The sequence below is a fragment of the Paroedura picta genome, chromosome 15 (assembly GCF_049243985.1).
Source record: "Paroedura picta isolate Pp20150507F chromosome 15, Ppicta_v3.0, whole genome shotgun sequence".
Taxonomy (NCBI): domain Eukaryota; kingdom Metazoa; phylum Chordata; class Lepidosauria; order Squamata; family Gekkonidae; genus Paroedura; species Paroedura picta.
Genome location: NC_135383.1, coordinates 9,362,668 through 9,385,953, shown reverse-complemented (window position 1 = coordinate 9,385,953; position 23,286 = coordinate 9,362,668). Strand labels below are relative to the sequence as shown.

At 45.5% G+C, this 23,286-nt stretch overlaps 1 protein-coding gene across 9 annotated transcripts in view; it reads right to left on the bottom strand.

Annotated features, from left to right (window-relative positions):
• Nucleotides 1-23,286, bottom strand: part of CAMTA1 (calmodulin binding transcription activator 1) — a 619,127-nt gene that overhangs the window by 345,367 nt on the left and 250,474 nt on the right. For all 9 annotated transcript variants that reach the window (XM_077312347.1, XM_077312336.1, XM_077312339.1 and 6 more), the window contains one exon: nt 20,395-20,530. In XM_077312347.1, coding sequence (XP_077168462.1) covers nt 20,395-20,530 — 136 coding nt within the window. The remainder of the gene's footprint in view (nt 1-20,394; nt 20,531-23,286) is intronic.

Sequence of the window (23,286 nt, the reverse complement as noted above, 5' to 3'; positions counted from 1 at the left end):
CATCCTCGCCTGACAAGTGTCCGGTTTTGATAGGACCGGTCTGGAAAGAGGGACGTACAGATCAGCTACATTCGGGATCACTTCCTTTTGTTCATTAACATTTCTGGCTGTATTCTTCGACATTGGGATGATACAGTTACTGCCTTCAGATGACGGCCTGATTTGTTTCAATGGGAAATACATCTCACCTTCACGTTTCCATCTCCCTACAAACCGGGATGAAATTCTCAGCGACTATACCTGTCCTTACCTAATGGATCTTCCCTCCCAACATTTAGGTATATAGGAGAAAGTGCCTCTCTCATACAGGCCATTCAAACCTCAGACTCACCTGGAAAGAAAACACGAACTGCAAACACGAACTGATTAGTGGAGCAAGATAAGGACATGTGCTTCGCTTTGAACAAAGAAGACCACCCTCTGCTTTCCCAATGAATTAAATCATAGAATCATAGAGTTGGAAGGGAACTCTTGGGTCATCTACTCCAACCCCCTGCACTATGCAGGACACTCACAACCCTATCGCTCATCCACTGTCACCTGCCACCCCCTTGAGCCTTCACAGAATCAGCCTCTGTATAAACATTTCTGAAGATGGAGAACCCACCACCTCCCGAGGAAGCCTGTTCCACTGAGAAACTGCTCTAACCATCAGGAATTTCTTCCTGATGTTTAGACGGAATTTCTTTTGCATTAATTTCATCCCATTGGTTCTGGGCCATCCCTCTGGGGCAAAGTCAGTTAGAACCTGGTCTTCCCCCTATCCCATGGCTCTTCTTAGATGACAGATACAATCTCACACAGAAATATCGGATCTCTCTCTTGCATCATTCTGGGGGGACATGTGTGTGTTCCTGGGCTGCCAGTGAGCCATCAATGTACCTGAGGGAGTACGGTGCTATTTAGGAATGATGCTCTGCGGTGTCAACATGAACTAACTGCTTTGGTTGGACAGTGCGTCTGTCAGATATATCTGCTGAGCCATGATTTCAGGGAAGTGGATATACCTCCCAGCGGGAGGTGTATGGAAAATGAAAGCAGAGTGTAAACTCAGACATCATGACAGAGGGGGAAAAAGCTCCAAAGCACACCTTGACTAAAACAAAATCAAAAAGTTAAAAATTAAAAAAAACCCTGAAACAATCAATCCTGACATCTCCTAGAAGAGAAGCATTTTCCTGCAACCTCTGAAAGTGTGCAATGGCCAACTTCAGCATATCTCTGGCACAGTTCAGCTGCACAGTTACAAAAACACTATGGAGAAAGCTGCGGTCTTACTTCTAGTCCCCAACCTAACCCTAGAGGGAAGCTCTGAAAAACAGAGCTTCATGCTGAAGGAGGCCCTAGTTTAAGATATACCCAGATATTCCAGGCTCCGAAGGTCAACGCTTAGTCCTTGAACTGAATTCAAAGGCAAATGACACGGAACCACCAGAGAGGGAAGAGCATCATGCAACCCCAGAATAACTGGGCTGTCATGCTCTGTACCAATTCACACCTCTAAACCATCTGCCCAGGCAGCTACATGTGGAGAAGATTACAGGTGCCCAAATGCAAGGGGCACGAGGTGACAGAAGCCGGATCTCCGCTCCTCGGTGGCCTACCAGCCAAATCGTTCAGAAGTGCTGCAATTCTCCTCCTCCCCTGTCGACTGCACTAATTTGTTCCCCCGTGTCCCTGGTAATAAGTCCGATGGCCAAGACACGCTCCAGACATCTCCCTGGATTGCAAGTGACAGTGGCAGGCACTTGCCCTGCCTTCAACAGCACCGCGTTGCTGAATGCCACCTTCCCTTTCTCTCCGCATCCCTAATTGCAGAGTAATTCCAATAGGACATTGACTGGCAATTGTCAGCCCAGCAGCCGTTCGTGGGGGCTTTAATAAAGGGCAAGCTTGTACTGACTTGCTCAGTAAGAAAATGTCACCATTTCCAGCGACGGATATAACAGAGTTTCCATCAAAGAGCCACAATTTTAGTACGGCTACTTGAGGCCTACGGGCGATCGCCAGCCTGCCGTTTGGTCCTCGGGACACAAAGCCGAAGGGATGGGGAGCAAGATCGGGGGGTCCTTCGGTTGAGAATCTGGAAAGCTTAAAGGACAAATCCTGGCCCAAGTGCTGGATTGAGGGGGTGGGGATGGTGGCTTTAATCCATAATTTCATGCCAAAACACAGCACAGTGTGAGTCTGTATTCCTGGTGCAGATGCAATGGGACAGGGCTGACATTCTGCTGGTGCACTGATTACTTAATCATGTCTCTATTTTTCAGTTGTCCCTCTTCCCCCTCACTACGGGCTCATGATAACTGCTTCAAGCCAGATAAAAGTGCAACAGGATTCCAGGTATGTGTATGCCTCTTAAAGAGGACTGAACATCTCATTGATCTTCAGCCTGATTTCTGCATTATCTCCCTGACGGATTCTCTGTTTTGGGGTGGCTTGAGTATGTGATCGTGCTGTTTCCAAAAGTGCTCTAGCTAGGTGATAGTCTTCAATGATTCCGATCAGAAACCAGGCTTCCAGCATGAAGACAAGCAGAGGAATCACTCAGCCAGAGGGCAATCCTCAGGGGACTTCCTTCCCTCCCAGAGCTTTCTTGCTTTCAAGAAGTGCCACTTGGGTGGGTTATTTTGACAACTGGGGACGGTAGATGTCTTGGGAAGGACTCTGAAGGTTAAGAAGAAGCTGGGCTCACAGCTAAACCTTTTGCAGGCTTGGAATATGCTAGAGGAAAACATAAGAAGAAGAAGAAGAAGAAGAAGAAGAAGAAGAAGAAGAAGAAGAAGAAGAAGAAGAAGAAGAAGAAGAAGAAGAAGAAGAAGAAGAAGAAGAAGAAGAAGAAGAAGAAGAGGAGGAGGAGGAGGAGGAGGAGGAGGAGGAGGAGGAGGAGGAGGAGGAGGAGGAGGAGGAGGAGGAGGAGGAGGAGGAGGAGGAGGAGGAGTTGGTTCTTATAGCCGCTTTTCCCTACCCGAAGGAGGCTCAAAGCGGCTTACAGTCGCCTTCCCATTCCTCTCCCCACAACAGACACCCTGTGGGGTGGGTGAGGCTGAGAGAGCCCTGATATCACTGCCCGGTCAGAACAGTTTTATCAGTTTTATAAGTTTTACGTTTTGCAGTGGGAAGCAAACTGTGGCATGTGTGTGTGTTTGCTGAAGGTGGGGAAACTCTCCTCATAGGGAAACATGAGCAGTTGGTCCAGGTGTGATGCATCGCTCAGAGAAGTGTGTGGGGTGCATAAACCTGGCTGCTGGCCCCAATACCGGCCCTCCCTTCTGAAAGCATATTTCAAGACTCATTCTGCAGTAATCTCATTGGATGCTATTCATTTATATCAAGATTGTTATGCAGCTCCTCGCTCTGAAAATACTGGCGTTTTGCGAATTTCAATAGCAAAATAATGACATTTGGTCCCCCAAGAGCCAAGCCAGCCAAATAGGTACAATTGGCCAGTCAGCGCAAATAACAGGTACAGAGTCAGCAGGTACAGAAAATATGTGCTTTACCTATTCAACAGGAAGGAACGCACGGCGATGAAAAGCTCTGCTCCTCCTCCAGCAATTAAAGAAATCTGGACTTTTAGGTTTCCCTGTCATGACTCACTTCCTCTTTGTGGCTGTTAACCTGATGCATATGTGCTCACTCACACTCACACACACACAAGCAAATCATTATGATGTGTAAGTCAGAGAGAAGTCCCAACTGGGAAGACTCAATGGGGAGGGAGTACTGCACATCTTTAAATCAGTTGAACTCTCTTGGGTCAGAACAAGGGAACCCGAGATTCTCCGTGTGTCCTTATGGCTTTTCCCACTTACAGGGCTCCAATTTCAGGAACAGTAAGAGTCATTCAGCAAGCACCACAGTCTTCTATGTATGGCCACAGTTTTCTACTGTAGCCTCACTTTTCTACTGTAGCCTCACAGTAACCTCACCTTTCTACCTCGGAGTGATCTTCAAATGGCTTTGAAGAGTGAGACAAACAGAGAAACTCCGAGACCTCTTCATGAATAGGCATTTGTGGGTGGCCTTCTTTTGGATTCGCAGCTAGCTTTTTCTTAAGAAAACTATTAAAAGTTGTGTCACTGTCCCCTTTTCTCTTGCATCCCCCCCCCCTCCAGACCTTGCACAGTATGCAGCCCTACTCTGGCATCAATTACTAAAACAACTTCAATCCATTCAGACACTAATGTCATTAGTCTACCGAGATCCTTTTGGAATAATTTAAATCGGAACTGCCTTTCCATGCTAAATGAAAAATGGTTCGCTTTTAGTGAATGGGATTTGAATTACAATCCCACCACATGTGGCTCAGCTTTATTCCAGCTATTTATTAAACAGGGGGGGAAAAGGTGAAGCAGTCAATTACAAAGCAATTATCAACGCCTTTATTGCAAACTTGCTGCCACGCAATGAATATTATGCTTTGCAGGGGAGAGACGGCTGGGCCTCCATCTACAGAGCACTTATACTCTGGTGACAGGGGGCTTGGTTTCAGATCCTCGTGATCAGTAGATGCAGCTTCACTTGGATGCCAAAGCAAGGCAACATCAGCCGCTGAGCCTGGCAGTCAAGAAAAGCCATGTAGATTGGCCGATTTCCTTAGGGTTGACCTTCTTGTCCTTTTCTGGCCAGCAGTTTGACAAGGGTCTGTTTTGCCATTAAAGGGCCTAATTGGCAGGAGCAAAATTTGGGCTGGATCTGCACGGGACTTTTGATCCCCAGTGACCCCGAATTATAAAAACTCATCTACACCTTATTTGATTTCCACCCCAAGACTTATTTTTGCCCTCATTTCTAAAGTGACTGTGCTCCAAGCCCACACTTCCACATGCCAAGATATGCCTTTTGTATTGTCTGCCCTCCTTGTTCTCCCCCCCCTTCGCTCACTCGAGAAAAGAAAAATAAACAAGCAGCCTTGTGCTCCATTCCCTTCCACACACACACTTGCTTAGGCTGTAGAGGAGATAAATGGCAGGAAATAAACCAGCCTTGTGCTCCTTCAATGCCAGCCAGTGCTTCACAACCACTGCTCCCCTGCCCCCTCTTAGCTTCTCCAATCAACCAGGAAGGAGAGAACAGCCACACAATTAAGTGCAGAACATAACGTCTGTTTCAATTCAAGAAAAACAAAAGTGGAAAATTTGGGTTCAGATCAATCTGAATTCAGCAGGATCGACAACAGAAAATAAAAGTGAGTGAAGAACCAGCCCAGTTTTCCCCTCTCTTTGTTACTAGCCTTCATTCCTGGAGCTCCTTCCCAGACCAGATTCACAGAGAAGTAGATAGATGTCACCAGTCTGGTACTTGTTCTGTAGTTTTGCTGTGTCAGGCATTTGATTCAGCATATTTCCAATAATCAAGGAAATTGGCGATGGAACATCACATACAATGGCATTTCAATGCACATTTGCCTATGTGCATTATGCTTATTGGCTATGAGTTGCCATCTGTACTCCCATATCATCTCCATAACGTGAATGCATATTCAGTACTTGTCCCCCACCCTTAAAAATCTGAACACCAACAGGGAATGCATGAAAATGATAGATGCAGCTGCAATCCTCAAGATATAGAACGGAAGATCCCGAGGATGATTCCTGTCTAGAAGAAATTCAGGAATGGCCTAATCAGTATCCCTCTCCTTTACTTCTTGCGACATCTTCCTTTTCGTGACACCTTCGCCTTAAGGTAAGCATACAGTCACTCAACCTTTATCCACACTGGAATCTTCAGTTAAACAAGCTCAAGCTGCAGGGTTGGGAAAATCTTCTCCCCGAAACAGTGGCAAGTCCTTGACAAAGAGGGGAGGTGGTATTGATTTTGGTGGGCCATCTTGCCCAAATCAACAACCCCATTGGGCTTATCTTATGACACAGGACCATGGTTCATTCTGCACACATTAGACAATGCGCTTTCAATGGACTGTTGAAGCAAGTTTTCATGTTTTGCACAGGAAAATCCAGCTGCAAAAGAACACAGAAAGTGTGTGTGGAATTAACCCATGAGAAAGGGAAAGGGCCTGAATTGTTAGGAGAAGGGAAAGAACCAGAAGTTTTTCATTGAGGAGGAAGGAGGTCTGTGGAAATCTTATAGCAATAACCAGCAAGTGAGGGAGAGAGAATTCTTTAGGTGTTTGTTTACATGGCTGCGTAAATGCGCCTTCCCAAAATTAGAAGATCAGAAGACTCGCTCAGTTCCGATACAGGGAAGCAGCAAAACCAGGCCTCCCTTTGGGGAGGTTGCCTGTAGTTCTCAGAATTTCAGTATTCTGGGTTTGCTGCCTTCTAACATCAGAAGCGGACCTGAAATAGAATGATTCAGTTATACTAGATGCAAAAATGGGGGTGGGGAGCTCCACGGAGGGGGAGTAATTCTCACCTTTACAAATTCCGAGGAGGAACTTTTTCATGAAGATATAATTTTAACTTAGTGGGGAAAGTAACTCGGCTGTCAGAAGTCTGGAAAACACTCCAGCAGAAACACAGGAAGCCCAGTCCCTTGGGTTATGCGGTGATCCGTAGTCAGGGGAGCTGAACGACATTCTCTACCAAATGATAATTTCAGACACACAGGGGCCCAACAACAACGCTTTCCCAAACAACACCAGAGCCCTAATATATCTCCCCAGCTCCTTTAATGAGAACAATTTCAGCTCTGCAGATCCATCACTATAACGTTCCTTACCGTTACAATTCATAATTAATCTCCACAATGATTAATAATTCAACATTTGTTTATTGCCCTGCTGGTTTTAAGCATGTGATCCCGTTGGTCTGACTCCAGTCCCGAGGAAGAGTGGGAAAGGGCTGGGCTCCTCGTCCCCCCCCCCCAGATGACTGTCACATCCAGATTTGTCTGTTCCTTATTATGAGCATCAATGGGGAGAACGTTACCGGTAGGAGCCAACCTTCACCCTGCACCCAGAGTTGGTTCTTATATGCCACTTTTCTCTATCTGAAGGAGTCTCAAAGCAGCTTACAGTCCCCTTCCATTTCCTCTCTCCACAACATCCGCCCTGTGAGGGAGGTGAGGCTGAGAGAGCCCTGATATTACTGAAGAAGAAGAAGAGTTGGATCTTATATGCCACTTTTCTCTACCCGAAGGAATCTCAAAGTGGCTTACAATCGCCTTCCCTTTCCTCTCCCCACAACATCCGCCCTGTGAGGGAGGTGAGGCTGAGAGAGTGCTGATATTCCTGCTCGGTCAGAACCGCTTTATCAGTGCCGTGGCAAGCCCAAGGTCACCCAGCTGGCTGCATGTGGGGGAGTGCAGAATCGAACCCAGCATGCCAGATTAGAAGGCCGCTCTCCTAACCACTACACCAAACTGATTCTTGCAAGCAATTCTAAAATTTTGCTTTAGAGAATTAAAAAAAAAAACCTGAGCAAAAAAAAGGAAGAGAGAAGGTATCCTTTTTTGTTTTAATGTTTGGTATCGTACAGACCCGGAACTGGATGGGAAGGTGGCATAAAATATTTTACTTAAATAAATAAATAAAATTGCTAGGAAAGCTTTGCCATAAACAGTTTTGTGACAGGCATCTCAAATCTGCAAAATCATAAATAGAAGCATCTACTCCACTGGAAAACTGTCAAGAAGTACAAACTATGAGCAACGGCGCCTATACAGCACTGAAAGAATTAAAATATAAAAGAGAAATGCGATTTTCTCTCCAGGAAATAGAGACACGGATACTTTTCCCCACTAAATTAATAAGAATAAAAAGGTGAGCCGGTAATAAACTAAATTACGAAGAGATGATTAGGGATTTTTAGCATTCAGGAGCCAAAGTTTTCTAAGGCAGCCGTAATGAGTTATATAATTTATGCCGCTTATAACATTTGTTCGATGCAACATAAAAGCACAATATTTATTTGAGGCACGTTGGGGAGTAAAAACAGGAGCCTGGATATTTTACCCAACACTTCTGCATTCTTCTTCTTCTTCTATTAATAATTTTCGTGCAATGCCGAAAACACAGATGGAAGACACATGGCGGGTGTTTACAACGAAGAAGAGAAATCCATTCAATATTGAATTCACAGGTTTAAAAATGGATTTGCCCGAGATATTACTTAAATTTACAAGACACAAATTACTAATAAAAATATGCACAGATCTTGGTCTTGAGAAATTACTCCCAAATTTACATGCATAGTTATTGCATATTCTTCCCTGTGTAAAAAAAGCCCTAAGTGAAAGAAATACTATTTTTCGACAGCTTAGAAGACACACACACACACAATGTACAAGACTATTGAGTTAGGCTGACCTTTTGATTCAAAGAACGATACAGCTTCCCCTCCCTCTGAACAATATTTTTTTTGCAAATACGTGTTAGCAAAGCAATCCCATCACCTCGTTCAGGATGTATTAGAAAGGGCTCTAAGTATCTTGACACTGCAGTGCTTAACGCCACTGTATTAAAGGACATTAAAAATGCAAGGAGAGATAATTAAGCAAAATAAATTAAATACGCTTCCCTGAAATATTCTGCAAGACAAACACTTTTCTGCTGCTTAAATGTTTTCCAGCAGATGTTCGCCTCTCAGCTTACTTATTCGGTGGTGAAATTCAGAACACAAAATGTTCAGAAGCGGAAAAAAACATTCCTGTACACAAGCTCTGGTTCTTAATGCCCTTTCATAAATGTTACCGCAGCTTTGAAAAAAAAATCCCAAAGCTACGAGACAAACTGTTTGAGAGGAGGCCATATTTTGTGCTGTGTTTCAGGGACAAAAATATTTTTCAGCACTGTGCTAGTTCTCTCTTCTGGCTCAAGACGAGTACAGGTTCCATTGCGGAAGCATAGGTAAGGACTTAAGCCAATGACAGCTTCTGAACGTGAGATAAAAGGAATGTTAAGTGGGTTTAAGTGTGTGGCCCACCTTTGGCCAAAGCAGAAACATCATCCAGGGAAGCATCTTAAAGAGGGAGGGACAGGTTTGGACCTCACCAGATCTCTCCAAGATCTTTCTGCAATTGAGGCATAACTTGTTTCAGCCTCATTTTGAATTTCCATTGGATGTTGCAAACCGACACAAGGCTTTCCGCATTTGGGCTTTCCTCCTCTCCCAGGATGACATTCACCATGCATTTCCCACATCTGATCTGGAAGGATGCCCCCTCCCATCCTGCTTTGCTTCCTTCCCCTTTTCCAAAAAGTGTTTATTTTTATTTTATTTTATTTTGCAAAATGGTGCCTGCTTGCATATGGCCTTCCACCGTGCCCCTTGATTCCACCGTGTTTGCGGAGAATTCTGGAACAAATTCTCTTTGGAAAAGAATGCCAAGTGGAAGAGATCAAAGACGCAGAGAAAAAGCAAACTGGGCTTTAATGATTTTTATTTTTCGATATGGAGTTTCTCTTTCTTCCATCACGGCCTCCTTGGCATGGGCCTCACTTGGTCCCAGTTCTTTGTGCGTAGGTTGTGGTTCGAAAACGTCCGCACAAGCTTCGGAAACGTTTTCCCACATCAAGATAAAGGAAGTGACTGCAAGAATTCTGCAAGTCTCAGGATGTGCAGTGCCCATTGCTGGAAGGCATCCACTACAGTGGGTAATCCATGCCACATATTTCATTGCCTCTCTCCTAATCCGGTAAAACCCAAACAAAATACATTCTCTAACCCACTTTTGCACCCAACAATATGGGAACTAATTGAGTGTAAAAAAAAGTCACGTTGCATTCTGTCACGTAAAGCAGGGGTAGTCAACCTGTGGTCCTCCAGATGTCCATGGACTACAATTCCCATGAGCCCCTGCCAGCAAAATGCTGGCAGGGGCTCATGGGAATTGTAGTCCATGGACATCTGGAGGACCACAGGTTGACCACCCCTGATGTAAAGCCCATGGACTGGTGGTTTTCTCTCTGCCCCCAAGCTCCTTTGGTTTTCGGGCTTGGTTATAATTCAGCCCATTCACAGTATGTTTCAGGAGGAAATTGCTGCAAAAGGCAAATAAAAAAACGCAACTCCTTTCCTTCCTTGCAGATTTATTGTCACTTCTTTCCCTTCCAGGGCTGCTTAAGCCCATCCAGCAATTCCATCTGGTTTCGAAAGCATTGCCATTTTGTAAACAGACCGACATATTCCCCAGAGGCAGCCCCAACGCCACAATGGAAGACTTCACAGTCCATCCAGCTGAGCATCTCGCTTCCAACAGTGGCTAGCTAGATTAGATGCCTCTGCATTAGATGCCTCTGAGTTTTTAAAGCAGGGATGAGGGCAACCGGCATCCTGTTGCTTGTTGCTTGGTAGGACATGGGATCTGGGAGGCCTTTGCCCCCCCCCCAAGCTATGTGGAAGATAGGTCAGGGGTAGTCAACCTGTAAGAGCCTCTTGTGGCGCAGAGTGGTAAGGCAGCAGACATGCAGTCTGAAGCTCTGCCCATGAGGTTGGGAGTTCAATCCCAGCAGCCGGCTCAAGGTCGACTCAGCCTTCCATCCTTCCGAGGTTGGTAAAATGAGTACCCAGCTTGCTGGGGGGTAAATGGTAATGACTGGGGAAGGCACTGGCAAACCACCCCGTATTGAGTCTGCCATGAAAATGCTAGAGGGCGTCACCCCAAGGGTCAGACATGACCTGGTGCTTGCCTTTATCTTTACCTTTAGTCAACCTGTGGTCCTCCCGATGTCCATGGACTACAATTTCCATGAGCCCCTGCCAGCATTTGGGAATTGTAGTCCATGGACATCTGTAGGACCACAGATTGACTCCCCCTGCTTTTGGTAATTCGTATCTGCTGGAGCTCAGGAGGCATTTCCACTCAAGAGAAGCAACATTCGGCAAAAGGGGGAAAAAGTATCAGCATTTAATTTAGTTTCAACCCATGAATATATTAGGACCCCCGATATAGAAAAAGGGATTATTTATATGCATGTTCCCTTCCAAAGAGATCCTCAGGAGGCCTATTTGAGAATTAATAATAATCCATATTCACCCTTCAGAAACTGTAAAGGAGGACTCCCATTTCCCTCTGCGGCCTTTTGAGGAACGAATCGTTAAGGAATAGTAACGATCACAAGCTCGGTATATCATACAGTGTCACAAATATTTTCCAAAATAAATCCCAAACAATCAGCGGTTGAGCAGTCAACTTAAAAAACAAAACAAAACACTTCTGATGATAAACACCTGCCTTTCGCATCCATCACCGAGATGGCGCAGAATTTATAGGGGCACAGATTAAGCTTAACAAGCAAAGGGCTGTCTTCCACTGTCATGTAAATACTTAAAACAGAAAGAAATAACATACACATCTTTCATTAATAGGCCAGTGGGATGGTAATAAACTAAACAGCCAGACTCTCTGTAGCCAATAAATGTCTCCCCTCCCCTCATCATCCCCACCTAAAAATATTGGGGAGTTCAAACCCTTCAGTCCCCCTGCTTTCCCCCTCTTCCGAAAGGTCAATTGCCCCATTCGTCTCCTCTGACTAATAAAATTAGAAAACTTCCTAATTTCACTGAACCTTTTGCCCAGCAAAATGAGCATGCCTATAGCATTCCATGTGTATTTGCTTAGTTACGCTTATAACCCACTTTGTGGTAGATGCGGTGAGCCAAGGAGGCCCCATCTGTAGTCTGGAGTTTACGGTGGGGGGCTGCTACGCAATGCCACCATGCAATGCCACCAATGCTGCTACGCAGGCCCTGAGAGTCCAGGCACGTATGGAGATATGGATTCTACGGACCTTAAGCCAGATATCTCTACCCTCTGCACAGAATTACACACCGAGCATTTGCACCAGACCCTGGCATTTCCTCCGTACATTGTCAGAGGGTTGTCTTATCTCCAAGCCTCAAATTGTCCTCAGTGGCGATTGCAAAATGTCTGTTCAATATGAATTTGCCTTTCTGAAGACCAGAGAAGAGGACTTGAGGCTTGATTCTGTTCCTGGGGTAAATGTAGTCAGAGCCAAGAAGTGCAGAGAAAGACCCAGTCAGACCAGCCAGCATACGAGGAAGAGGAGAAGGAGAAGGAGAAGGAGAAGGAGAAGGAGAAGGAGAAGGAGAAGGAGAAGGAGAAGGAGAAGGAGAAGGAGAAGAGGAAAAAGAGGAAGAAGAGGAAGAAGAAGAGTTGGATCTTATATGCTGCTTTTCTCTTACATTCGCTTACATTCGCCTTCCCTTCCCTCTCCCCACAACAAACACCCTGTGAGGTGGGTGAGGCCGAGAGAGCCCTGATATCACTGCTCGGTCAGAACAGCTCTCTACCCTGGCGAGCCCAAGGTCACCCAGCTGGCTGCATGTGGGGGAGCGCAGAATCGAACCCGGCATGCCAGATTAGAAGTCCACATTCCCAACCACTATGGCTCTCAGTGGTACTTATGCGCGTCATGGTGGCTACATGCATAACTTCTGCAACAGTATTGATTAAAAAAGAAAAAAACCTAGAAGACCTTAGATGTAGATACATGTATTTTTTCATGTGACGATGGACTCTGCAGAACTGCATCAAAGCATTTCACCTTCCTTCTCTAAGCGGCTCCTGTTCTATTTCGCTGGAACGCATTAGGCAGTCAGTCTGAACAACATGAACCTAATTAGTTTGCAAACGACACTGCTCACCTCCGATGGAGAGCAAAACCCATGTTAAATTAAAGCAGATCAGAGCATCCCAGGAATAGTTTTGCAAGATTATAGCTCTGGTCTCACAAGTTGCTTTCCCCTCTGGTCATAAACCCAGGAGAACATTTTGCCAACAATTGCAAGGAATTGAGTAATGCGAACATCTTTTTTGTAATTTCAGATCTGTCCAGGGATTCTTTACATAACACCAGGAAAAAATGTCACTCCGGTCACTTACTAAGAAAAAAACTTACTTATAAAAAAACAAATGCAGGCAAGGGGGGGGGGGAGAGAGAAGCTGTGTGTTCCCAAGCATTCCTTCCCAGGTCCCATTCTGCACTAATAATAACGTATTATTATCATCAAGGTTATGCTAGTAACAGAGCATCCAGCTTGCGTATTCCGCACATTGAAACCCAAACACTGAAGAAGCCTTTTGTGCATTTGTGAATTTGACAGCAATGTTCTAGGGCTTACAAAATAATTGAATTTAAAAAGAAAAGAAAAAAAGATCCATCTATATCCTTATGGGCCGATCTGTAATAACATTCAGGGAATGCCATGACAATACTACACATTCGGCATACAAAACTGATTATCGTGTGGCCCTTCCTCCACAGGCACATTCACACAAGTGAATCTCGTTTCATGCAATTCAAATCGAGTGCAGGAAAGATGAAAGACAGGGCAGCACATCGACGGTGCCACCTGAAAGAAATTTCGGGATGAAGTCGCAGATCCGCTGAAACCAATCTGGTTTGACATTTGCAGAAGTACAGTCTCCATTTCTGGACCAGTCGAAGGACACCACAAATGCTCGCCCCTGGAGGTGTGGGAAAGCCCCTTGGGAAGTTCTGCCCTGCTTGTCAAAACTGCAAAACTCGCTTTGAGTTACTCTCTGGGCAAAGATCGGCAGCAATTCTGCTTTGAGGTAAATAGGATCATGCCCATGGAGCTATACAGCAATGGCTTCCTACCGGATGTTTTCATCTAAGAAAAAAAATCTACTAATGACTGCAAAATGACCATGCACAGGGAGAAACCACACAACATAGCCAAAACCTTTGAGATCAAGGGTGCAGGACTAGACTAGCAGTCAGATGTATATCAGGGGAACTCACTGTAAAAAGTGCTAATCTGCCCAGTGTTGCAAGGGGAGGGGAGTTACAGGACCTCCCCCCCCCACCCTCCTTGTTTTCATCAATGGAAGGTGTGTCTGCTTGATGCCTCTTTTATCTGGGTCCACATATCCATCTTAGGGAGGTGGCAGTACTCTGCTAGATTCTCAACACACTACCATCTCCTGCTGCCCCCTTGTTCCCTCCCCCCTAATTCCTGCCCCATCAGTGCTACTGCCCCACCTGAGGTCATGCCCACTCCACCATACTGCTCCAAGTCTCCATCAACAGTCCAACCATGGGCTGTTTTGCCCATCCTGTCTCTTGACACTCTTTCTAAACTCTCCTCCCTCTCCTCCAGCAGCAACAAACTTCCTTAAAGTGCTCTATGGTTTGTTTCCAGAGCCTCTCTCCAGGTCTCCCTTTCTTGCCTCCATTTCTGACCAAATTTGTTCCTTTCCCTTTGGCTTTCTTCTCCATGGAAACTCTCTTCAGGTCCGTCTTCTCCATCTGTTTCCTGTTCTGCACCCATCTTTCAGCACCCTTTGTTAACTCTTCACTCCAAGTCGTATTCCCATCTTCGCCTAAGTACGTGTGAAACTTTAATCCCCATCAAACTGGTACTTCCCCTCCCTCTTCCCCTCACAGAAGCTGGAAATCTGAACATTTCATGCATCTCCGGCAGCTCAACCAATCCAGTTCTGGAGCTTTGCCATCACAAGTACAATGCAGGCAAACTCCAAGCCTGTGGCAATCCGCTGCATTTCTGGCTCTTCTCATAAACTCTCCAAGATGGTGGGATTATGGGCAACTAATCTCTCCCCACCACTAATTTTTTACACAAAAAAATACCTGTTCTCTCTCTTTCTCTCTCTCTTGATTTCCTTTGCACTCCACCAGCCCTCTTGCCATGGCTTTCATATTTTTAAAGCCTAATTCTTCTTATTCCTTCCAACCCCAAACGTGGGAATCTTTTTGTTTTCATGAAGCTGCCTTCTGCTGAATCAAACCATGGGTCTTGTCAAGGTCAGTAAGGTTTACTCGGACTGGCAAGACCTATCCGAGGTCTCAGGCTGGGGTCTCTCACATCACCAGCTGCCTGGTCCTTTTAATTGGAGGTACTGACCATTGAACGTGGAACCTTCCACATAGAATCATAGAGTTGGAAGGGGCCACTCAGGCCATCTAGTCCAACCCCCTGCTCAACGCAGGATCAGCCCAAAACATCCTAAAGCATCCAAGAAAAGTGTGTATCCAACCTTTGCTTGAAGACTGCCAGTGAGGGGGAGCTCACCACCTCCTTAGGCAGCCGATTCCATACCAAGCACATACCAAGCACAGACTCTGTGGGCATTTATAGGATTCATGCCCAAGGAAAAGGCAGACACCCTCATGGAAATGTTTGTAGCGTCAGTGTGGAGCTCCTTCCAAAACACTCATCTTTACTTCTATTTATTGGTTGAATTTTTTAATTATGGCAAATTGATTACGAACACGCCACCAGGGATGCTAAGTAATTGGAAGTTCAAGGAGGACTATGGAGTGGAGAATCTCAAGCAGCATCTACCGAGAGATATAAATGCAGCCAGGCAAAACACAGGCTCATTACTGGCTCTGGCCAGAATCTTGGAAACCAAAAACACAGAAATGTGGATTGTGTTAACTGAAAATGCAACAGGCAGAGGAAATGCATGCAGGGCCTAGAATGCCACTTACAAGCACGTGTTTCTCTCCAGGGTGTCTGAAATGCATTTTTTCTTGTTATAAGGAGCGCCAATAAGCAAACAGTTGAGACAAGGGAGAAGGTTTCGGGAAGCAGCTCTGCCAGGTATACACCATCTAAGTTCAGCTTCTGTCTCCTGCTTCTTTGCAAACAGATAAACCTGAACATGGTAAGCGGTGTGGAACCTTTGGCAGAAGCCAGAGAGCTCCTTGGCATTAGCCTATGTCCATTTTATGAGGCATTCGACAGGTTTCGCAACTTGTTCGGGATGTGGCCTTGTGTGTTCCCCCCACCCCTTGTTAGTTTAAACTACTGTTCATTATAGGTGTTTTTGTAAGAGACATAGGTCCATTCTGCATACGTCAGATAATGCACTTTCAATACACTTTCAAAGTAGATTATCCTGCACAGGAAAATCCAGCTGCAAAAGCACTTTGAAAGTGCATTATCCAATGTGTGCAGAGTCCAGATTGGAGGAAAAAAACAGGAGTAAAACTGCCTAAATAGGTCAGGAATTTCCAACCAGAGTTCCCGGTAACCCCAGGGATACATGAGAGCTCCCCAGGGGTTCTGCGGCCTTTTGCAGAAATTCAGATGGCCTCTGACATCACTACATGTCACAGAAGCCCACTTCTCCTGTTGCTTTACAGGCCTACTCTCCTTCTCCACAATGGAAATGGTAAATGATTGATGATTGATTAATTGACTGGCTGGCTCTGGCTGGCACTGGCATCTTTCTTCCATGCTCTGAAGGCTACGTCCCCACGTCTAGGATTCCTCGAATCCTGAAAACATTTCAGGGGTTCCTCCATGGTCCAAAGGTTGAAAAAGGCCGAACTAGATAAATAAACAGAAGCCCATTCTGCTGAGACAATGGTAGAAAGGGCTACCAAATCACAGCCATCTTCAGGTTTTGAAGGCAAGAGATTAACAGGGATGGTTTGCTGTTACGTCTCTGGTTTGCCTCTCTGTAGCAACCTGGGACATTCTTATTGGTCTCCCATCTAGCAAAGTCCACCCTGCTTTGCTTCCGAAATCTGACGAGATTGGGCTAGCCTGGGCCACCCAGATCAGACACTCTTGTTGAGCTACCCTTGTAACTGGAGAAACTTTCTTCTAGCCAAATTTCTCCATCATGCAATGACTCCAAATTGAGTATTTCAGCGTTAACAATGTGTGACAAAATAGTCTTCAATCTTCATAAATATTTCCATCTCGTAGGTTGAAATCACAGCCCCGGTGCATTTATCTGACTAAAGCAGATGTGTGGTTTCTGCAAGACGAACCCAAAGCGTTTGATGTGATTCACTTGAGCATCGCCTTGAATACGCATTTATTTGTAATACTTAGGAGTTTCGTTTCAGTGGTGCAACATCTACCATAACTTACAGTCATGCTCCCCATGCGTACGGGATATACACCAGAATAACTGTGGTGTACCGTATGTACAACTGGCTTAGCTGCACGACACATGTCCAGTTCGAAAACACCAATGGATTTAAACAGCTGTTGCACATGATATGCATAAAGAGTTCACAAAGCTCAGCTGCCACACACCCCTCCTCAATATCTTACAATATTTGTAAAGCTGCTTTGATTGAAATTGATTGATTGTAAAGCTGCTGCTCAGGATATATTCGGGTGGGTCGCCATGTTGGTTTGAAGCAGCAGGACAGAGTCCAGGGCACCTTTAATATCAACAAAGTTTCGATGACCCAGGAGGTCCCTTCCAACTCTATGATTCTATGATTCTTTCTTCAAGGTATGACCTTTTGTGTACATGCATACCTCTTCAGGTATTTGAAGCAGTGTGCATGCACATGAAAGCTCGTACCGGGAATAAAACTTTGTTGGTCTTAAAGGTGCCACTGGACTGAAACTCTGTCCTGCTCAGGAAACTTATTCCTAACATCAAATGTGCAGTTTGAAGTCCAAAAGCACGTACATTCAAGAGAGCCTGCAAGGAACCGTTTTTCTTAAAGAATGAAATTTGATCAGTCCAAAAGAGGAGGACAAATCCAGAGCAAGAGACGCATTAACTAGTTTTGGAAGCTGACACCAGGATTCAACTTGACTCATGCAAAGAAGTCAAGGGCAGGGAGGTGGCTACAACCTGGACTAAGGCAGGCATCTGGGCATAAGGGAATGCTCAAAAGACAAGTCTGAGGTCATGCTTGGAGAAGGAGAGAAGTTATGAGGCAGCCCTGAGCAGCAAGGAGGAATAGCAGCTCAGTTTGGTTATACAAAGTTCAAGGGTTCCTTAGAGGCTACCTGGTCAGAAGGAGATGGAGCTAAGTGAACACCCAAAGCCTCATATGACACAGGGAATGTAGCAGTGCTATCTGGATCAAGAAAGGGTTCAGGACCCCTGGAGGGTACAGAAGTCCTTTGAACAAGCATACAGAAGGTGCAGAGTAGAGGGAGAGGAGGGGAGCCATGCAAAGAACAAAGATGGGCCTAGCAAGACAGCAGAAACAAAATTCCATGTGTCGTGGGAGGGGGATGTCATGCTTTAATTCATATTTTGGAAATATGACTTTGATGATGAAAAAAAAATCTTTGGTAAATGAAATTATAACCCAATAATCTTGAAGATCCTAGGCAAAAATCAACATATTTTGCAACTTGTTTTCTCTTTCGAACATCGTTGTAGCCAACAGCATGCATAATTGGCAACAGCAGGAGGGGAAAGGAATGAATGAGTAGCATATAATTTCAGAGGCTGCAAGGAGGTTTTGCGAGAGAATTCCCTCGCCCCGCAATTCATTTCCATTCCTCCTGGACGACCAAATAAGACTGAATCGAAAAGACCCCATCAATAATAAAAAGGTCTTCACACCACTGTGCATAAAACATCTTTTTATTTTGCTGTGGATTTTCATTAGACATCTCCATCTCTCTCCCACTGTCTGCTGGAAAGGACTGTGCTCCAAAACCAGACAATAGGATGCTGTCATTTATTTATTTATTAAAGCATTTATTTCCCACCCTCCCTTTCCCAAAGGAACTGCAGGTGAGCTGTTGCTAAAATCCTTTTAAAAAAACACTTCCTTGGGACAAAGCAGCATTGGATAGAATAGGACCAGCATCTGAATAGACCCTCTTAGGACTGCTCCTTGTAAACCCCTGGTTAGCTACCAGCCAAAGACCAGATTTCAAAGGAATAAGGGTCCACAGCACCTGTACCACACACAAACCTCTACACCAGGGGTAGTCAACCTGTGGTCCTCCAGATGTTCATGGACTACAATTCCCATGAACCTTTGCCAGCAAATGCTGGCAGGGGCTCATGGGAATTGTAGTCCATGGACATCTGGAGGACCACAGGTTGACTACCCCTGGTCTACACAATTCAAACCATCAGAAGAACGTTGAAAGAAGAAAAGGTGTCAGTTTGTATACCCCATTTAGCCTAAGGAGCCTCCAAGAGGCTCCCCATCAACTTCCCTTCCTCTCCCCACAGACACCTTGTGTAATTGGTGAGGCTGAGAGAACTGTGACTAGCCTAAAGTCACCCAAAGCAGACTTCATGTGGAGGAGTGACAAATCAAGCCCCGTTTTCCAGATTATAGTCTGCTGCTCTGAACCACCGCACCACGCTGGCACCGCCGCAGTAAAGCCAAAACAAGAATGCAAACATTCGGAGTGGCAAACACAGGAAGGGGTACAATTCTCAAAACAGCAACAAGAGACAGCTTGAAATAGTCCCTTGGCTTGTCTTTGGACTCGTCTCACCTGCTGGGAGTACCTCAGTCGTATTACCTGCTTATTGAATCTGACCAGGGCACTATTCAAGCACAGAGATCTACTCTGGGCTTGGCAAATTTTGAGCCATTCTTTGCACTGGCCTTGGGAGTGGGGGAAAGGATGCTCAGGCATCAAGAGTCTTATTGCAAACACAGTGTACTCGTAGATATCTCTAGTCACACTTTAATTATTAACCATGGAGTGGGAAAATAGGTCTCGAACGGCTAATGGTCATTACAGATCCTTATTATGCTACAAAGCAATTTCTGTTTTCAGACTGGGAATGACAAACACCGCTAGGCATTGCATCTCGGTACACACGCGAAAAAAAAAAAATCCACCGATCCTTATTAGTTTTTTAAAGCGTTTTGAGGGTTTCGGAAAACTTTTAAAATTAAAAACCACTTTTAATGCCCAAATTGGCTCAGCAGAGCAAAAACTAATACTAGACAGTTGTTGGTGGATCAAAACGATGATTCAAAACGATGATTCTATCTACTTCCACGAAGTCACCTGCAAATAACGTTACAGCAAAACTAAGCAGGCATTCTGTTGATGATACCAGAACCCAAAATGTGAATATATCTAGCTTTCTAAAAAAATACACATTTGTTATAGCTCTTTGTTGGCTTCGGATGTCCTCAATCATCCTCAATCATTTATTTTTGAAATTAAAAGCAAAACAGACTCAAAGCTGCGTGGGTGTGTAAGCGACTTGCTTGTTCTTTTTAAAAATGATGTTCTTCCTAATATGGAACTGCCAAACTGTGTGTTATGAGTGCTGGGGGTGGGGAAGACACCTCTGCCTGGGCATGGGAGCAACTGCTAATCTTACAGTCCAGTAAGAATTTGCCAGAATTTATTAAGAAAAGCACTTGACCTATAAGTTGTTTGACTTTTGCGACTCACTACTGCAAAATGAAAAAAAAAAAGACCATTTCCGATACACAAGCCCACAAGAAGGAACAATAGCTCTACACAGCACTGACCTCTCATTGCTGGGCCAAACCAACACACTGTCTCACTTCTCACCAAAAAAGAAACCAAGGCTAGGAGAGGAGAGCAAAAGCAACCAAAGGGATGACCCTTCAGCGAAGATCTCCTTAGACCTAGCATTAAAATAAGTAAATAAAGAGGAAGGCACAATTGGTAGGCATCATCTTTGCAAAGTGAAAAGCTCAGGATGTGGCAGCTGCCACTTCAGAGCAGCCATTTAATGCATTCATGTGCCCACCTCCACTCCTTGCACCTTCAACTTCATGTGGTCCTCTCGGGTGGTCTTCCCATCTTTCCGTTTTTTCCAGCAATATCCATCTTTCCTGTATTTCACCTTCTTCCTGTTGTATAGGATCATGGAGCCATTCTGAGGCCTGAAAGGAACAAGAGAGGGAGCCCAGTTATACAGATCGTAAAGTCAGGAGCCCTGTTCACACATGCATTCAGCGCTGCTAAATGAAGATCTGCATATCCATTCGTCTGTGAGCGACGGTGCATGTCTGAACTGGGACAGCAGCCAGTTGAGAGTCTCAGTAGAAAGGAAATCCTCCCCGTTTGGTACGAATGGATTTGCCACCTTCTGCAGTTCATCCACCTTGGATTAATTAGGTTTTACAGCCTGGGAAAAAAAAATGTTGCACCTAATGAAGTAATTGCACTGATGACTGAGCATCATGCCATGGCCAGGAAACATCAGCGGGGAAATTGCGGGTCTGAATGTGGAGCAAGCAGCCCGCTGTGGCGGGACAGCACATTCCAGCACATGGCGCATGAGCTGGAGGCACCCAGTTCAGCAGTCAGAGGTTTTCTAGGTAGCTTTAGACAAGCCGCTGTGATCAGTCTCAGCCCCTAATAATTAACAACACCGTCCTACCTTTCCGAGTTGTTTTAAAAATTACTTAAAGTACTTTGCATGCTCAACGTCATCAATATATAAATGATATCCAGGGGTGAGCAGATTTTTTTTCCCCTTCCAGATAAGAAACCTGCAGAGGAATGGACAGATTGATCCTGCGTTGAGCAGGGGGCTGGACTAGATGGCCTGTATGGCCCCTTCCAACTCTATTGATTCTATGATTGTGACCTTGCTGTTGATCACCACTGCCTATTCCTTTCAGACCTGGAGTCTCTGGTCTCACAAGACATGCGTTCGTCTATGAACAAAACCACATGGCCCAGGCTGTTGACAGGAACCAAGTGGCACAGAAGGAGCTGCCCTGCGTTATCCCCTCCTGCCAAGAGTACAAAATCAGAAGATACCCTAGAACAGGGGTAGTCAAACTGCGGCCCTCCAGATGTCCATGGACTACAATTCCCATGAGCCCCTGCCAGCTCTGGCAGGGGATCATGGGAATTGTAGTCCATGGACATCTGGAGGGCTGCAGTTTGACTACCCCTGCCCTAGAAGCACATTGGCAGAAGGAGCTGACAGAATTCTAGACCGAACCACTGTGTGCATGCACGGATGGGTGAGGCAGGGGTGTCGTATTTTGGAATGTTCCGCTACATTAAAAGTCACCTGCATGTGATAAATCAGCAACAGGGCGACTCTAAACCTCTCTCCCTGAAACGCTGCTTCACTACCCGTGTGGCATTTTTACGGCTTGGAGGGGAGGGGGGGGGATACCAGCACTCAAAAACGAGTAGGGTTGTTTCCAAAATGTAATGACAGCCACTTCCATGCACCTGCAGTCTGAAGTGACACAAACCAGAATGCTACCATCTTGTTCTCTGTGACACATACAAGGATTTCTCCAAAGGTGAGGGGGGGAGAACCGGGTGGAAGAAAGCAGTTTATTTTCTGACGCATAAGGTCTCTTGGAGCTTTGTCGAGCAATCTCCGCCTTATCTTTTAAACTACAATCTCTGGGCAGTCAGGATGCAGCTTTGGCACAACCGCAAAATAAAATACGGTAGCGGCAAGATCAAGCAGGAGGGAGCATCCAGTTGTGCCCTGCAGCAAGGAATTGCAGAGGAAGGAAATGAGAAAGATCCTTCTGAAGCAACCTAGCAACTGCTCTCTAGAACTGGCCTGCTCAACCAGGGTTTCATGAAACCGCGGGGTTTCTTGATGGACCTGGAAGAGTTTCCTGAATCAGTTTTTTAATATATGTTTTAAATGTGTTAAATATTTATCTGGGGATATGACCATGCTGACCCACAGACATGGTCATGTTGACCCACACACCCCCTTCCTATAATGGCTAATGAGGGGCCTGGAGGGGGTGGGAAGGGGAGGGGCATGTACACAGCTACACATTAGATGAGCGATTGGGATGTGAGCGTCCTGCATAGCGCAGGGGGTTGGACTAGATGACCCATGAGGTCCCTTCCAACTCTATGATTCTATGATTACGAACTATACTGTGCATGATTGACCCATTTACGCACTGCCCCAGCTCCCATGCAGGAGCACAAATTGGGGGTGGATGAGGTGCACCAGGCCAAATGCTCCCCTGTGTGGGTGCAGGAAGAGGTAGGGCAACCTGCCACGACTAAAACTCCAGCCTGCAACCCAGCATGAAACCCCCAGTGCGTAAACGGTCATTGTGCCACTTCTGGGATTTATCAAAGCCTGAGGAATGTTTCAGGAGTTTCTCAACAGTAAAAAAAAAAAAAGTTGAGAAAGTCTGCCCTAGAATGACCTTCCACCTCCTCTTTCTGCAGGTAGTTAATCTGGGTGAGAGCCAAAAAGAAAGAGTCAAAGAGGACTCTTAGCCTGTGATTCACCACCAGGGACCTATGATGATCAGACTGGTGGACTCAGCCCAGACTGGCTTGGTTTGATTTGTTTGTATATTAGCTTTTCTATTTTGGGAACATTTCAATTTTTTTTTGGGGGGGGGGGGGAGCGGTTTTGAGTCACTTCAGGGAGAAAAGAGGCCAGAAAAATGCTTTAAGTAAAATAAATAAAATTCACCTGTCAAAGCCAGAGTGGCATTAGACCAGGGGTAGTCACAAACTGCGGCCCTGCAGATGTCCATGGACTCCAATTCCCAGGAGCCCCTGCCAGCGAATGCTGGCAGGGGCTCCTGGGAATTGGAGTCCATGGACATCTGGAGGGCCGCAGTTTGACTACCCCTGCATTAGACCTTTCTTTCTTTGCCTTCATTAGCTCCCAGAAGCGCAC